This window comes from Gymnoscopelus microlampas (genome assembly GCF_963454915.1).
Source record: "Gymnoscopelus microlampas genome assembly, chromosome: 22".
NCBI classification, from domain to species: domain Eukaryota; kingdom Metazoa; phylum Chordata; class Actinopteri; order Myctophiformes; family Myctophidae; genus Gymnoscopelus; species Gymnoscopelus microlampas.
In genome coordinates, this window is record NC_139959.1 from 38,049,736 (window position 1) to 38,067,554 (window position 17,819).

A 17,819-nucleotide genomic window follows, 5' to 3' on the forward strand; every position below is an offset into this window, starting at 1 on the left:
TTTATCTGAATTCTGTAATGTCTTCCTTTACCATGATGGTAAAAATAGTATTTTTTAAGAGTTGTAGGTAGTATCAGGTGATTCAGCATTTATCTATTTTATTAAGAGAAATGACAACAGTGTGACAGTACAGCAACTTCACGTTTTTGACCTGTGATTGTTCTGAATAACAGGTGAGAATATCTATGTGCCGAAGAATGTTTTAGGATAGTCAACAAATTGTATTTCTAACAGACATAAATAAAACATGGAATGTGAGATAATAGTAATATAATAATACAGAGTAATAGAATAGGAAGATGATATTAGATGTCAAATCAACTCAAAATTCAACAGAAAATAACTACAGATGACAGTATCATTATAATGTGGCTTCGAACAGACTCATAGAAACAGATAACAAATTGTATTGCTCATTCCATCCCCTCTCTCTTCCCCTTCCATTTCTCTGTCTGACCTGGGGAAACAGCCCACGCACGCACGTTTTTATAATTTACAATAGTTGTGAGGACCTATGCCATTTTTTTCATTTAGTTTTTGCCATTTTTAACCCTAAAACCAGGAAAATGGTCCTCACAATGTCTGTATTTCAAAATCTACTATACTTGTGGTAACATTTGGCCCTCAGAACTATAGTAATACAAGTACACACACACACTACTTGCAGTCACAGAGCAGTGCTGCCCCGCGGAGCGTCCAGTGCTCAGGCTGCTGGGAGCTGCGGAGCAGCAGGGAGAAGACGTAAGTCAGGTCCGTCCGGCGGGGCTTCTTGTACACGGGACACGAGTACATACTCACACTGCTGCCGCCCTGCTGGCGCTTACCGTCGGCCATGTTGGATGTACTGACCGCGTACACGTGGACCACTGGCAGGGCAGTGAACAAGACCTAGGAGATGGATGGATAGATCGATCAATAAATCAATCAATGAGTGTATTTTTATGTACCTAACCAGCGCACCTAAGTGACAATAAAGTGAATCTGAAGCTGAATCTATGAGAATTCTGCGTTACCTTGGGCGACGCCTCTGCAAGTTTAGCGTTGCGTTTGTCCCAACCGGCGCCATCCAGGAAGAGACCGTGGACGTAGACTCCTCCCACTTCCTCTGGGGGCGGGGCCAGCACGTCCTCCCTCATCATCCTGGTGACGTCGTTGCTAAGGACGACCGTATCCAAGGCCCAGCCCTTGGACAAGTTGGAACGCGTCGTCTCCTGACGCATGGCTGTCAAAAAACCCTGAAAACGCACGCACGCACGCACGCACGCACGCACGCACGCACGCACGCACGCACACACACACACACACACACACACACACACAGACACACACACACACACACACACACTCAGCATATCAATGGTCCAGGTGTGTTCCCTGTTTAGTACTAGGGCTATTACTACTTTTAAACCACAGCCAACGAGACGAGACAGTATTAAGAATGAGTTCAAGAATGCCATGAAAAAGAAGAGGAGAAGAGAATACATGGATAATACTGTCTGCTAAATACCACAATTGTAAATTGTACAGAGGCAGCACAACACACGCATGCACGCATGCCTGCACACATGCACTAACACATGCACTAACACATGCAAACACTTGCAGACAAAGACAGATCAAACAGACCTGTGGGTTGAAGAAACCAGTCAGCCAGAACTGGTTCGGTCGCCCATTAAACACCCAGTCCCTGAACTGCTGGTTTCTGTCCAGTAGCTCAGTGAACCAGAAGCCCAGAGTGGTGGAGTCCCAGCTGACACGATGCCACAGCCTGGGCACCCTGGCATCGAACATACTGTCTACCGCCTCCCGCAAGTCCTCTGACATGATGATCGTACCTGAAGAGAGAGTGAGTGAGTGAGTGAGTGTGAGTGAGTGAGTGAGTGAGTGAGTGAGTGAGTGAGTGAGTGAGTGAGTGACTGAGTGACTGAGTGAATGAGTGACGCACTGAATCCACCAAAAAGTGCCCGCACAAGTGCTGTATTGTGTGCGCAGGTTTGCGCACGATTGTTCTTGGCAATCCAAACCGGGACGCGTGGACACCTTATTTCTATGAGAATACGTGCGTGAACACGCGCACAGCGGAATAAAAATCTTGTGCGTGAGCGGCCAGTGAGAACGGCTCCATTCATTAACATGGAGCGCAACAAAAGCAGTGTCCGTGTGCTTATGCTTGCGCATCCTGTATGTGTGTGTCGTGCGTGAAGAAGTGAGTGAGAGTGAGGTATTGTTGTGTCTTAGTTTGTGTGTGTGCAGGCGAGTGCGTGAGCACATGTGTGTGTGTTTGTGACTGACCATCGATGGCCAGTTTGAGGTCATCGAGCGTGCTCCGTACGATGCTGATGACGCGCTGCATGCGCTCCACTTCCTGTCTGAGGAAGATATTCATTGGCTGGAGCAGTCCCATCTTCTTGAGTTGACATTTGACCTATTCACACACACACACACACACACACACACACACACACACACACACACACACACACACACACACACACACACACACACACACACACACACACACACACACACACACACACACACACACACACACTTCAGTGGTAGTAGTAGCAGCATCGGTATTCAGAGAGTACCACTCATTTAATTGGTTACTTCATGAGGCACGTAGTCAGGTGGTAGTTTCTCCAGCATCTCATTGGCCAGTCTCAGAACAGCAGCCTCTCTGGTCTCCCCGGCACCGCCTCCACTGTCTTTTGGTTGGATGTTGATGATGGTGCCGAGTGTCTCAGTGGCCAGCTTGGTCTGGTAGGTGATGTCAGCGTTGGGGTGGAGCCCAAACACCTGACAGGCGGGTAAGCATCAACACAAAATGCTTGAAAAGGTTGTCATATACAGCAGGTTGTAGCAGTGTTTCTCAAATGGGGGAACGCCGACCCCTAGTGTCCAGAATCCCACTAATATGCCCATATGGGCATACTGATGACATCAGAGATCTCCATATGAGCATTAAAAGGACAAAGACTGATAGATACAAAACTCTCTGAGATTCAAAATATGGCATAAAAGGGACACAGACACACACAGGTTCAACAGGTACAGATGTGATATTCCAAAGTTTCAAAGGATTTACTAAGTTCATTGGCAAAGAGCCCATGCCATTGGCACTTCCGTGGAACATCAGTGGAATATCCAAGCCTTGTCAAAGAGAAAGGAGGGCATTTACCAGGTGTGAAATGGTCCCAGGTATAAATTGGCCTCATTTCGTACCTGGCAACCACCATTACAACCTGGGTCGATCCTATAATAATAACCTGATCTACCTGATCTATAAGCTCAAAATGCATCCGGATCAACGCGCTGTGAGCTTATAGATCTGCTACTTTGAAAAAGGTTTCACACATGTTGAAAAAAATAAACATTTGTACTTTTACTTTGGCACTAGTATATAAGTATATTTAGTTGCCAAAACATTTGCACTTTTACGCAAACATTTTTGTTTTAATACAGGCGTTTCACTTAAAACAATCGGGAGTACTTCTTCCACCCCTGCTAACATCAGGAGGTTGTGGGGTTCTAACCTCAGGGGAGTCGACCAGCGGCAGGGCGTCTATGTGCTGCAGGCAGTCCTGCACAGTGCTGGCCTTGCCGGGGACGCTGTAACCCTTATAGAAACAGAAGGCAGCGGAGAAGGTGCTGTCGCTGAACCACACTCTGGTGAAGGTGTTGAGGAGACGTTTGTCTAGGTCGTCTGTCACCCTGCCGCCATACTGCACCTCACCTAGACACCAGAGAGACGTCGTACACATCCCTCTTTTAAAGTGATTAGAACTTTAGTAAATCCTGTTGCCTCCTGTATAACGGTGTGTGAGTGTGTGCTATCATGGATGAATCAAACATATAGAGAAGAGAAGAGTTTTTAGAGAACACACACACACACACACACACACACACACACACACACACACACACACACACACACACACACACACACACACACACACACACACACACACACACACACACACACACACACACACAGTTATGTACCCAGCATGTATCTGAGACAGCTCCAGTTGACTCCTTGTTTAGAGTCCATGTCGTCCAGGTGGTTCTGAACAAACTGCATGCTGGAGGAGAAGTCCGCCTGGTTGAACTCATACGGTATGTTCCACCCTAACGCACCGAACTTACGCCGCTCCTGAGAGAGAGAGACAGGGAGAGACAGAGAGGGAGAGACAGATAGATAGACAGACAGAGATGAGTGATATTCACTTTTGTCACACGTCACTCACACCCCTCTGGTTAGGTACTAAGTAACCTCTTAAAGGGATAGTTGATTTGATAAAATGACTTTTTATCCATTGATTACACACCCCATGGAGCCCTGATAGTGCAGCAGATAACCAAAACAATCGTTCAATTTGTGATAAAAGCATGAAATTTGGTACACTTATAGCCAAAGGCATTCCAAAAATAATTGGATATGGAGCCATCATGAATTTTCAACATGGCGCCCATGGCAGCCATTTTTCAAAATGGCCACCAGCAACAACTCTTTTCTTATGAATGATGGATATAATATGATATTTCAGACTTATTTACTATACATAGTACTTGGTAAATGTACATGTCTTTTGGATAATAGAAAATTGACATCGAATATTCAAGATGGCCACCATTTTTCAAGATGGCAGCCGTCACATGTAGTCCAAGAGCTTAGCTCCCAAATACAAAGGAATTGTTCAGTTTGTGATAAAAGCATGAAATTTGGTACACTTATAGCTAAAGGCATTCCCAAAAGATTTAGATATGGAGGCGTCATGAATTTTCAACATGGCGCCCATGGCAGCCATTTTTCTAAATGGCCACCAGCAACAACTGTTTTCTAATGAGTGATGGATATAATATGATTTGTTGAATTTATTTACCATATGTACTTGGTAATATGTTTTTTGGATAGTTGAACATTTTCATTGAAAATTCAAAATGGCCGCCATTTTTTCAGACTAGTTAGATATGGATGATCTCTGTGTCGAATTATACATTTTTCTTGATGCAAGAGTTGAATTAGGAACTTTCTAAGAAGCTTCCATCTATCTCACAAGACTCATATTAAGTGAGGCTAAACCTAGGGTCTATCACAGGAAAGACCATTCACACTCGCCTTCACAGAAACAGAGAGCTGTGCACTGCAACTGAGCTTTTTTGCACTTGCACTGCCCAACACAACCCTTCTTACATTTGCAAGAGACAAGTTCATAACTGGACTGGCCTGCATCTGGTAGGCATGTCCAGAAGGGTTCATAGTCCCCCTCAGATGTCTTTGACCAGCCCCATTTGCACGGTGAAGGTAGTTCTGGTGTTGACACCAGCACTTGACCCCACACGTGGCCTCCTTGGTATACTGCTCTCTTGACATGCTCTTCTAGGGCAGTCTTGGTCGGAGGGATTGATTGTACATTGTGCCTCTTTGCAAATAACTTCCTCCTTGCCGTATCTATTTCTGTGCATGTGCTGGTTCGGTCATAGAGTAAGATAATAAACCTCTCAATTGTGGTCATTACCTCCTGTGGTATGTCATTTGGTGCTGAAGACAATTTCAACAGGGCATGTGTAAGCTCAGGAAAGAGCAGTGCCGATGTCGTCTTCAAAGGCCATCAGGATATCTCTTCCCTTGTTGTAACCTCGCATATCAGGGAACTCGGCAAGAAGTCTCTCTTTCAGCCGTGTAGAGTTATCAACCTCTACTCCTAGCTGTTCCATTCGTGACTTGTAGACCTGGGAAAGTTCAGCTAGTTTGAATACAGGTGCTGACCCATCGTGTTGCCTGGTCTCTTCTATGTAAAGCACCAACGCAGCAAACACAACACCAGAGGTTGATGCTGCATGTCTAAGTTCTAAGTTAGCCTTTCTGGCACGATTATAGAGACCTACTAGGCATCTGGTGTGATACTTAGCTTCAATGGCTACCATGTCCCCAGCACTAAGTCGCCCAAGTAATTCTGTATCTTGAAGTAGGGTTGCAGCAGCGCGCACCCGATGGTCCAATTTAAATCTTGCAGCCTCATGAAGGCCTTCATTGCCAGCAGGCTGTCTGCAGAAAAAACACATGTCCTGTCTCATTTCAGGAGTCCGACTTGGTTGGGACCTTCTGAGTTTGCATTCTGACTGTTCATCAAGACTTTCACTGCATGCTCGTTTTTTTGCTCTTTTCAACTTGGTTTCATTGTACTTCAGCCTGCATGTTTGATGGTATTGAGCTTTGTTCGCAATCATGGCTGCTTCAACAACATGACCCTCATCCAGTCTTCCAATTGGAAATGTTGAAGGGAGCTGGCCAAGTTCATTAAACTGGATTAAATGCTCTGCAAGTGAAGTGTATCCACTCCCCTTGTCTGCTCGCTTGGACCGCAAAGGACATCTCAATGCCTCTGCCGTATGTTCTTGGCATAATACAGAGCTATATATAAGCATATAATAAAGAAGTTGATGGTCCTTCACCATCAAAATTCACAAGTTGGAATTTCTTAGACATTTTCTTACACAAGAAAAAAACAATGTTTGCAGTAAAGGCCGAGGGACTATCCTTTTACCACCTTTTACTACAGGGAAACACATTCAAGTATGGGATACAACTAGGTTCGGATAAGAAAATTCCCCTACACCTAGCCCGATCGTTCATCCAGTACCATTTAATTCCTGTGCGATCTGTACACCATCCGGGTAACTATATGAAAGTCATATAAAGCCCCGTTACCCTTGGCTCGGCTCTCCCGCGCTGGCACATCCTGTCCATTCAGGTGCGGCTATCTAACTACATCTAAATATGTAAACTATAAGTAGATGTGGGGCTAACATTAGATAGCATTTAGGAAACTAAACTACACTACCACTAAACTATCACCACAACCAGCACATTAATTACAGAAAATATGGCATTATAAAGAGTGTATTTAGCTGGCACTGAACCCCATGCCGAGTTTCACAGCAGTGGTGTCACCAGTGTGCCCTGGCTGTGCTTCAACATCCACTCTATTACATTTCCATTCATCGAATGGTTCAGTTGTTTTCATTTTGCAGATATAGGGATTTTTTAGCTTATTGGATCAACATTTTTATTCCAATAAAATAGATAATAGCTCTCTTTTCTTGCCATTATAATTTTTATTTCGGCTATACGGCTGCCATCTTGAAAGAAACAGTGGTCATATTCAGTTGTGAGGTAGAAGGAAGCTTCTGGCCAATTCCAAAGTTCCAAATTTGAATTCTGCATCATAAAAAATGACTGATTTGACACCGAGATCTCCCATATCATATCAAGTGACGGCTGCCATCTTGAAAAATGGCGGCCATCTTGAATATTCGATGACAATTTTCTATTATCCAAAAGACATTTACCAAGTACTATGTATAGTAAATAAGTCTGAAATATCATATTATATCCATCATTCATAAGAAAACAGTTGTTGCTGGCGGCCATTTTGAAAAATGGCTGCCATGGGCGCCATGTTGAAAATTCATGATGGCTCCATATCCAATTCTTTTTGGAATGCCTTTGGCTATAAGTGTACCAAATGTCATGCTTTTATCACAAACTGAACGATTCCTTTGTATTTGGGAGCTAAGCTCTTGGACTATGAATTCAAGGAGATGTTTTACTTTTTGTCGCATTCCTAAGCCCATAATTTGATGACCGGCGGCGGCTCCGGCAGGAGACACTAAGTGTCAACTTTGAATCTCCTACCGGAGACATTAGCATCTTTCCGCCGGTCATCAAATTATTGTCTTAGGAATGCGACAAAAACTCTCTGAATTTCCATGAATTCAAGGCCTCATGGGGTGTGTAATTGATAGAAAATAAGATATTTTTTATCCCTTTAACACGAATGGACATGACCAAAGGATGGCAAGACACACGGTTCAGCAGAGTTTAACATGTTTATTGTAAGGGCCTGAAACCAAACTTGACTCTTTTGGGATCCAGGGCAGGGCCAAAGGTGAGAGAGATGATTGTCATGTGTTTGTCTTCTTGAATAAAATAACTTTGAAGTTTGTAGTTTGCTTGTCTGTTTGTGTCCATACACCACCCAGCACACAATCAGTAGGCATTGGCCGCGTTTCCCAAACGAATTTGAGCTCCTGCGTAGCCTAGAAGCTGCGTAGGTGCCTCCACGCATCTGCGCAGTAGCAACCCCGCTGCGCACTATCTTCGTTAGTAGCAGCTGTGTGTGCCCAACGTCTCATCTAAATTGGCTTCAGTAGACACCATCGTCGTAGGTTCCGTTTCGTCTGTGCTAAAACTACATTCGTGAGACAGCATGCACGTGAAGAGATCCTGGACGTAGCCTACGTAAAGCCTACGTCAACTACGTAGTGCTATCCTACTATAGTTTAAACACCCTTTGCATACATATATCTATATATAGGCCTACAGGATTTTGCAAATATACTAAGATAAAGTCGCACCTTTATCTAACTTACCTTTATATGAATTGGACACTTACATTTTTATAGGTACATTCTGTAATGTATTAAAATGCATTTTAATGTGACACATTTCAATGATCTTAAATGAACACTGCGGCCATTGTTCGCCGTTCAAAAAAATTCAGAGGATAGAGGGGGCGTCCCCCTGCATGATTGACAGCTTTTAGTACCAATGGGGGGAATTTACTTTAGGAAAGTTTAGGAATATATATATATATATATAACGGCGCGTAACGGGCGACGCCTCCCCAAAAAAACAGACATATATACAACAAACACACTGCGACATGCCGTGTTGATAGCTTGCAGATCTGTTATTTTGGGGCGAGCGGCTGTTAGGAGGAACAGCTGCGCTGTGTAGCCCCCACACTCAAATTTAGCGACAAGTGGCGTGCAAAAGACCTAACTATCGGGCTCAGTCTTATTGGCATGACTGGTAACGCGTTGGGCTGGCGAGTGGGAGCCTTGGGTTCGATCTCAGAACGTCCCATTTCCCAAGTCTACTATGCATACAATCTTTTGAGCAGATCTACAAGCTTGTGACACGTTGTGAGCTTGTAGATCTGCTATTTTCAAAAGATGTTTTAACCATTCATAAACATGGCGAGCGCAACAGCTGTCACTTTGTGAGAGGAACTGCACTTTCATCATAACGTTTAACTATAAAACTTCGAAATTAAGGAAACATATTTAGCTCAGCATCATTTATATACCTTTAGTTAACTTGGCATGTGCTTAATATTTTTATTAGATGATCGGATCATCCGTGAGAGTACGATTTGTAAACTTCGGGTTCATGCATAGAGGACGAAGCACTGCAGCCGCTCGCCCTACCCAAAAGAACAGATCTGCAAGCTATCGACACGGCATATCGCAGTGCGTTGACAGCTTGTATGTCTGTTTTTTTTTGGGGCACGTTACGCACCGGCCCGGCCATAATATATATATATATATATATATATATATATATATATATATATATATATATATATATACATACACATACACATACACATACACACGTGTGTGTGTGTGTGTGTGTGTGTGTGTGTGTGTGTCGGTCTTTTCATAGATTTCATAGAACGATGGGTGTTACAGGCGGCCCAGGGCGCTCGTTACAAAATGCTTCGTAGGACAGTACTCCCCTCCTACTGTGGGCGGGGAATATGCTGCGCGCATTCTGTCTCACGAATGTACTTTTACCACACACGCAGCCAGTTTAGATGGCACGCAGGGGCACAACCACCTGCTACTAATGAGGGTAGAGCGTAGGTTTGGCCGAGTCCCAGCTGTGTAGGAGACGCTTGCGCAAGCTGCGTACGGCCACGCATGACCTGAAATCTACGTGCCTGCTATGGTACTGCGAAGCATGTGACGTCACACGTTAGACCCGTCGTCGGACCTGCGACGATGCTCTACGCACGAGCTCTTTGGGAAACCCGGCCATTGTCCTTTTTCTTGACAGTGTGTGTGGTTACATTGTCAGAACTATACATTCCTCTGCCTGGTTAGATTCAATAATAGTGATGACCCTCATGGCAGATGGATGGATGGATGGATGGATGGATAACAGACGGATGGACGGACAGACAGACATGTGTATTACCTGTACAGTAGTGTGTAGGAAGGCCAAAGCGTACAGTGTTATGTGTATTACCTGTACAGTAGTGTGTAGGAAGGCCAAAGCGTACAGTGTTATGTGTATTACTGTACCTGTACAGTAGTGTGTAGGAAGGCCACGGCGTACAGCAGAGGTTTCCATTGAGGCTGGTTGGTCACTTCCAACTGTTCCTGAGTCACTCCACTGTATGTCCTCTTTAACCCCGCCTTCATCCCTACACACGCATGCACACATGCAGGCAGGCACATACATAGATGGATAGATGAATAAAAATGAATAAATGGGGAAATTTGTAGATGGATGAATGAAAACATTAGTGAGTGAATGAATGAATGAATGAATGAGGCATAATGCAGTGTTAAGTTACCTAGAGGAGGTTCATTGGTGAACTTTATAGAAGACTGGAGGAAGTTTATGGGAAACCTACACACACACACACACACACACACACACACACACACACACACACACACACACACACACACACACACACACACACACACACACACACACACACACACACACACACACACACACACACACACCAAGCTTGAGGAACCGAATATAACATGGCGGCACTTCTCTATTGAACTTCAATGGACGCGGATGTCATTTAAGATTTGAACCACTTTAACCATAATTCTATACTTTGGCTATTCAAAAATAGTAGATCTACAAGCTCATAGCGCGTCACTTTGTAGATCCGCTATTTTTGAAAAATTGTGAACATTTGTGCAAATCTTTGAATATATTGTAGATATATTTTTAGCTCATTCAGTGCCATTGACGTCGCCGACGTCCAAGTTTTCATAAGCTTAGAGCGCCATGGACGTCGGTGGACGTCGGTTTAAAAAAATCACACCCTGTGTGAAGGAAGCCTTTGAGGAGTTTATTTAATTGGGCTATATATGAACTAGAGAAACAATGTTAAGTGTGTGTGTGTGTGTGTGTGTGTGTGTGTGTGTGTGTGTGTGTGTGTGTGTGTGTGTGTGTGTGTGTGTGAGAGAGGTTGTTGACTTAAGCAAGGGGGGGGGGGCTGGTGGGGCATTGTTCTTCACTTGAGGTCAGCATGTGGTCTCCTGAGGTCATAAAGGCAGAGTGTGTGTGTTTGTGTGTGTGTGCAGCTGTGAGGTCATGAGGTCGCGCTCATTTCTCGTGCTCGGACATAACACCCAGACACGGTCAAACGTAGAGCGGCTGGCACCGCTAAAAACCAGAACCCAAGATAACGTGATCCGAAGATTTATTGCTCCATTCACTTCTTGGTTAACTTATTACTTAAAAATCCTGTATCTCCATCACCATGGTTACCTGGGGTGCACGTCGGTCGTCAGCCACACCCGGAAACCCTCGTGCACGCCGTCAGCAGTCGCCGTGGTGACCGTCTCCAGGAGCTCGTCCAGGAAGTTGAGCCCCAGGTGACAGTTCTGTAGGAGGAGCCAGCCGCCGTCCGTAATGCTGTGAGCCAATAGCCTGCGAGCGTGGACCTCCTGCCCCTGCCCCATGGAGATGGGCCTGCAGGGCACCCCCTGGTGGCAGGACAGAGGTAAGACGTCACAAACTGAAATGATCTGTCCTCGTTCCCACATGGTATTACCCACCACATGGTTTTATCATGGTATTAACACATTCCCTGCCATTGACGGAGATCTCGTCAATTCAAAACATTGAATGGAGGAAGGACCGTCGGCTCAGGTACTGATGCTTCAAGATCTGCCCAGAGGAGACAGAGAAACACCAGGACATAGAAAGAGTTATAGAGCCTACTTGCCTACTTGTTGTTAACTAGTTGTACAAACTCTTGTTTTATTGTTTTATTGGACCTTGTTTATTCAATACACTTCTTTTTTTTTGTTTTAGCTCTTGCTCATTCGATTTTCCCGATTTTTAAAACTGTTTGTTTGTGATTGTTTCAACCTGGCGTCCCTAATTTGGGCATGTCATTACATTTACAAAAATGTTAAAAAATTGCAGGTCACGCTTTGACATGTTGTGAGCTTGTAGATTGTTTATTTTTGGAAAATAGGGTTTAAGTGGTTAATTAAAATAATCGGTGGTCTAGGACTCTCCCAGGATTGCATCGGACACAAAAATCGAGCATTGGTCGACCTCGAAAGAGATAATTAGAGACAGGTCGAGGAGGAATTTTGGAGATGTGTGCAAATTTGTGTAATCAATTTGTGCAATCAATGATTCATATGCTAACGAAGGCCGAAGGGTTGGTTTTATCATGGCATTAACGTGATATTAACATGGTTTTATCATGGCGGTATTATAATGGTATGTGAGGGCAAACAGTACCTTTACTTTGGCCAGTCTCTCTATGTCCTCTGTGGGGTCTGAGCCCATGGACAGCAGGCAGACCAGAGGGCTTCTGGTGCTGCTCTCACTCCACATGCTGTCCAGGTCCAGAACCAGGCCTTCAGCATAACGCTGACCCAAACAGTCAGAGATGTACCGCCGAGCCTGGAGAGAACACACACACACACACACACACACACACACACACACACACACACACACACACACACACACACACACACACACACACACACACACACACACACACACACACACACACACACACACACACACACACACACACACACACACACACACGTCCATTTGGTTCCGTTTGTACACTGTACGTGGATCCTTTAAAAACAAATGTTTTACAAAGTTTGAGAACCACTGATTCTAATCTTGGAACCCATTGGCTAATCACTTGTTATTCAATTACATTTGAGGGAGAATTAGCCTCTGGGATCAAAAACCATTCCATGGTGTTGCGACAGTGACATTTTTACCAACTCAACAAAATCCTATTCTCACATATCCTGTCAACTCCCACTCCATTCTCAAGTTGTAAACAATGACAGACGCAGGGAAGAGGAAGAGGAAGTGTCACCCATTAACCCCTGATTCCACCAAAACACTTAAATAAAGTAATTAAATAATCACAGAGGACCAGCGCCTCACAGTTTTTAGCATGCGAGCAGTTCTGTGCGATGTTGCAAGAGAAACAAGCAGCCATGTCTACGAAAACAAGCCCAAAAGAAGCTGTGAGCTGGTAGATCTGTAGATCTGCAATATTTGGAATATTTCTGAAACACAACAACACAAATCTTGTATGGGGTTCTCTGGCACAACATCTTTTCAGATGGGAATTCTGCAGAAAAATGCATTTTCATCATCATCATGGCAGCCTCGAAAACAAGGATCCGTTCTCCTCATCCATTCATTTGCTCTCCTTTTGAGCTATAGCTGAACTACAGCTGAGCTCTCCGTCTGTGCACCTGCCGGTGACTGTGGATGCCAAGATGTGAGTAGAAGAGCCGGGGGAAGTCTGGGCAAGGAAGTGTTGGAGGTGGCCGGGGTAACATAAGATGTTGGTGTCTTTGTTGACGCCTCGCTTCCGCTACTTGTGCCCGATCGGTCTCAAGTTTCTGAACACCATTGGAAATTGTGCCGTGCCAGCCAGGGACTCCCAGTTGTCCACAGGAATCCTGGCCTTTTTGAGTGGATGTTTAAATTGGTCTTTCAGCCGTTTCTTGGGTCCCCTTAACAGACCTAGAGCCAGTTCACTGTTTGGGGAGGGATGAGTCTTCCCTGCGACATAAATTACCAAGGAAGCGCAGCTGGTTCTTGGCGATTGGGAGGCCGGCACAGGTTAGAACGACGTTGTTAGTGGCGGTCTTTGACACGAAAATGTTTGATAACCACTGGTTCAAACAACGTTAGACAGCAAGCCCAAATAAGCAACTATCCAATATTTACAAGCAAGTTCACAGAACAATAAGCCCACAGACCTGAGCGATGGTTCTATCAGGACACCAGCTGCGGATGAGAAGCAGTTTCCTGAAGCTGTCCAGGATTTCCTGATACCCATCAGGCACTGGGGCATCCTCTGGTGCAGGTTGGTCAAACCACGCCTTCCATGAACGCTCATTACGACTCACCTGTAAACACACACACACACACACACACACACACACACACACACACACACACACACACACACACACACACACACACACACACACACACACACACACACACACACACACACACACACACACACACACACACACACACAAAATGTGTGTTTTGAAATCAACTTTTTTGGGACAGCAATGTTATGAATGCCATTATATGTGACAATGACAACTTAGCTGGGGACCACCCCCTCAAGGACCCCTGGGGGTCCCCAGAACCCCACTAGGAGAACCACTGCTATAGATGTACCTGGACCAGTAGCTGAGTGAATGGAGGCAGGCTGGACAGCTGGACCAGGTTCAGCCAGGTCAGATCCAGAATCCAGCGCCGCGGTTTAGCCTCCACCGAGTTCAGGTCCAGAGAGGCTCCTCCTACTCACATGAAATCACACAGAGAAGTGAAGAGGAGAGGAGAGGAGAGGAGAGGAGAGGAGAGGAGAGGAGAGGAGAGGAGAGGAGAGGAGAGGAGAGGAGAGGAGAGAGAAATTGATACAAACTTAAGGAAGCCAAATTAAATGATGTGATGAGACTAAAGAGAGAGGTAGACTAAGACTAGGGTGACCTTTGATGAAGGTCTGGAACTCGCTGTGGGAGATGTTCTTATCCTGCAGGTCCACCTTCAGAGCCAGTAGCAGAGTGAACAGGAGCTTGTGGTCTTCATACAACCCTCTGACTGTATAACTGTACACCTACACACACACACACACACACACACACACACACACACACACACACACACACACACACACACACACACACACACACACACACACACACACACACACACACACACACACACACACACACACACACACGCACACACACGCACACAGACATGGACAGACAGAGAGAGAGACATGTATACAGATAGATGTATTGGATACACAGAAAGATGCACAGACAGAAAGATGCACAGACACACACACACACACACACACACACACACACACACACACACACACACACACACACACACACACACACACACACACACACACACACACACACACACACACACACACACACACACAATGTGTCAAAATGTTTCTAATGTGCCTAAATGTCTCAAAATGTCTTTACATTACCTCTAATGCAGTGGTTCCCATCTAAATGTATCACTGTCTAAATGTCTTAAACCTCCCTAAATGATAATTCATTAAATGCCTCTAAATGTGCCTAAATGTCACCATTGTCTTTAGATGTCTCTCACTGTGCCTAAATGTCTGAGGATGTCTAATTGTGTTCACCTGGTAGGTGAGGAAGTCGATGACGTTGCTGATGCGCTTGGCGGTGAGGTGAGCCTTGGCAGAACGTTCCAGAGACAGGTCAAAGATCTCCAGGAACTGACTGAGGGACGTCTGGTACATGATGTTGACCAGAGACATCTCCACCACCAGGAAGTACAGGATGCTGCCCCTGGTGGCCACCGGCCGGTACTCCTCCCTCGCACGAGTTATCTGCACCTCCGTGTCCGCTGCAACCCTCAGCTTCTCACTCACCTACGTAGATTTAGAGTTATGTTAAAGCTGTATTATTTAACTGTTTTACATACATACAGTATACAATATAACATATTGTAGTGGTGGTTGTATTTGGTCTCCCTGCTCTTCTATTGAGACATTTAGATCATGTCTAGGTTGGCCACGACCTTTGATACGATACTGTTTCTGATTCAACGTTAATTTTGACCTGAACGTCCCAGAGCAAGCAAGCATACTCTATTAGCTCAGTGCTAAAAAATATATATATATGCACTTGCGCAGGAGGCCCGGTTCGAATCCGGGGTAGAACAGCAAAGTTACATAGTGTAGTTTAAAGTTTAACATTTACCTACATAGTTAAACAACACACACACACGCACGCACGCACGCACACACACACACACACACACACACACACACACACACACACCCACACCCACACCCACACCCACCCACACACACACACACACACACACACACACACACCCACACACACACACACACACACACACACACACCTCCTGTGCGGTGGTCTTGGTAACAGTGAGGACATCTATCAGAGACTGGTCTTCCACCAGGGACCCCTCTGTGCTGGTCAGACGGACCAACAGACTATCCTCCAGCTCTGCCATTCTCCTCTTGTTACCGGTCACCTCCTCCAGGAGGCGCACTCGCTCCGACTCCAACTCCTGGTGGGAGAAAAGATAAACAGTGTCTGACTGGATAAGCGACTTAATAATGATTAAACTGACTGACTGATTAATAAACTGATAGAATTTCTGAATAAATAACTAAATAACTTAGTCTTAGGAGACATTAGCCTAACTCTTTCACTGGCAGACTTATTACTGTCTGCGTTTGCCCACTTCCAGCTAAAAAAAATCGAGGTGAGTGGAAAGTGAACCTGATCACTCGGGTGACAGAACAGCGCAATCTTTTATAAAACGATTAAAAAACTATAAGTCGGCATAAGTCGTCCTTGGCAGTAAGAGAGTTAAAAGCCTGTATTTATTACTGTCCCAAATGGCCATTGTTCGTTTGGACTGTTTTTATTCATGTTCCTTGTTGTATGTAGGCTAATTGTATGTTTCTCTATGGACCATGACTAACTAACATTCATTCATGACTAACTATCTAGTTAACTATTTAGGGTGTCCGCTCTAAGATTCCCCAAAATAAATTTGTCTCAAACATGGGGGGAAATGCATTCTACTTAATCTACTATGCTGCCATCAAAATGTGGAATTCCTCACCAAAAGATCTTGACTGACTCCCTTCCTAAACTAACCTAAAAGAATGACCTCAAAATACAATTGGGCTTAGTTGAACAACTTGGAACACCTTGGTAGGCAAGGCAAGGCAAGGCAATTTTATTTGTATAGCACATTTCAACAACAAGGCAATTCAATGTGCTTTACAGAAAACATCAAGCAAAGAAAAAACTATAATAAAAATATATTAGGATGCATAAAAGAGAAGTAAGACATAACAAATACAATTACAATTACAGTGCAGAAGAGAAATAAAAAGAAAGAATAAAAATATAAGGCAGCTGCAAACAGAGAGGTCTTAGGTAGTGGCATAATAACTAACTAACCAACCAACCTGTTTCTCTATCTGGATGACCCGTCCCAGCAGCTGGTCCTCCAGTCCTCTCTGCGTGACGGTGAAGTCCACCATGGTGGTCCTGGCATGGACCTCAGGGCTGTAGGACGGGTTGGACAGCTTGGTGCTGATGTACAGAGTGAAGCCTCGCATCACCTCCACTTCCTTATCTCCCACCTTCACCTAGAGAGGGTTATGTTACATTACATTACCCCCACCTCCTTATCTCCCACCTTCACCTAGAGAGGGTTGCATTACATTACATTACCCCCACCTCCTTATCTCCCACCTTCACCTAGAGAGGGTTGCATTACATTACATTACCCCCACCTCCTTATCTCCCACCTTCACCTAGAGAGGGTTGCATTACATTACATTACCCCCACCTCCTTATCTCCCACCTTCACCTAGAGAGGGTTATGTTACATACATTACCCCCACCTCCTTATCTCCCACCTTCACCTAGAGAGGGTTGCATTACATTACATTACCCCCACCTCCTTATCTCCCACCTTCACCTAGAGAGGGTTGCATTACATTACATTACCCCCACCTCCTTATCTCCCACCTTCACCTAGAGAGGGTTATGTTACATACATTACCCCCACCTCCTTATCTCCCACCTTCACCTAGAGAGGGTTATGTTACATTACATTACCCCCACCACCTTAT

At 44.8% G+C, this 17,819-nt stretch overlaps 1 protein-coding gene across 1 annotated transcript in view; it reads right to left on the bottom strand.

Annotated features, from left to right (window-relative positions):
* Nucleotides 1-621: 621 nt before the first annotated feature.
* dnah5l (dynein, axonemal, heavy chain 5 like) overlaps nucleotides 622-17,819 on the bottom strand; it is a gene marked incomplete at its 5' end in the record, with an annotated part of 97,442 nt that continues 80,244 nt past the window's right edge. Inside the window, 17 exons of the mRNA XM_084048191.1 lie at nucleotides 622-888; nucleotides 1,014-1,235; nucleotides 1,627-1,835; nucleotides 2,293-2,425; nucleotides 2,611-2,799; nucleotides 3,537-3,736; nucleotides 4,006-4,156; nucleotides 10,159-10,280; nucleotides 10,434-10,489; nucleotides 11,378-11,595; nucleotides 12,368-12,532; nucleotides 13,876-14,025; nucleotides 14,312-14,433; nucleotides 14,624-14,750; nucleotides 15,309-15,560; nucleotides 16,061-16,231; nucleotides 17,148-17,330. Of these exons, the coding sequence (XP_083904317.1) occupies nucleotides 658-888; nucleotides 1,014-1,235; nucleotides 1,627-1,835; nucleotides 2,293-2,425; nucleotides 2,611-2,799; nucleotides 3,537-3,736; nucleotides 4,006-4,156; nucleotides 10,159-10,280; nucleotides 10,434-10,489; nucleotides 11,378-11,595; nucleotides 12,368-12,532; nucleotides 13,876-14,025; nucleotides 14,312-14,433; nucleotides 14,624-14,750; nucleotides 15,309-15,560; nucleotides 16,061-16,231; nucleotides 17,148-17,330 (2,901 nt within the window). The 3' untranslated portion in view covers nucleotides 622-657. The remainder of the gene's footprint in view (nucleotides 889-1,013; nucleotides 1,236-1,626; nucleotides 1,836-2,292; nucleotides 2,426-2,610; nucleotides 2,800-3,536; nucleotides 3,737-4,005; nucleotides 4,157-10,158; nucleotides 10,281-10,433; nucleotides 10,490-11,377; nucleotides 11,596-12,367; nucleotides 12,533-13,875; nucleotides 14,026-14,311; nucleotides 14,434-14,623; nucleotides 14,751-15,308; nucleotides 15,561-16,060; nucleotides 16,232-17,147; nucleotides 17,331-17,819) is intronic.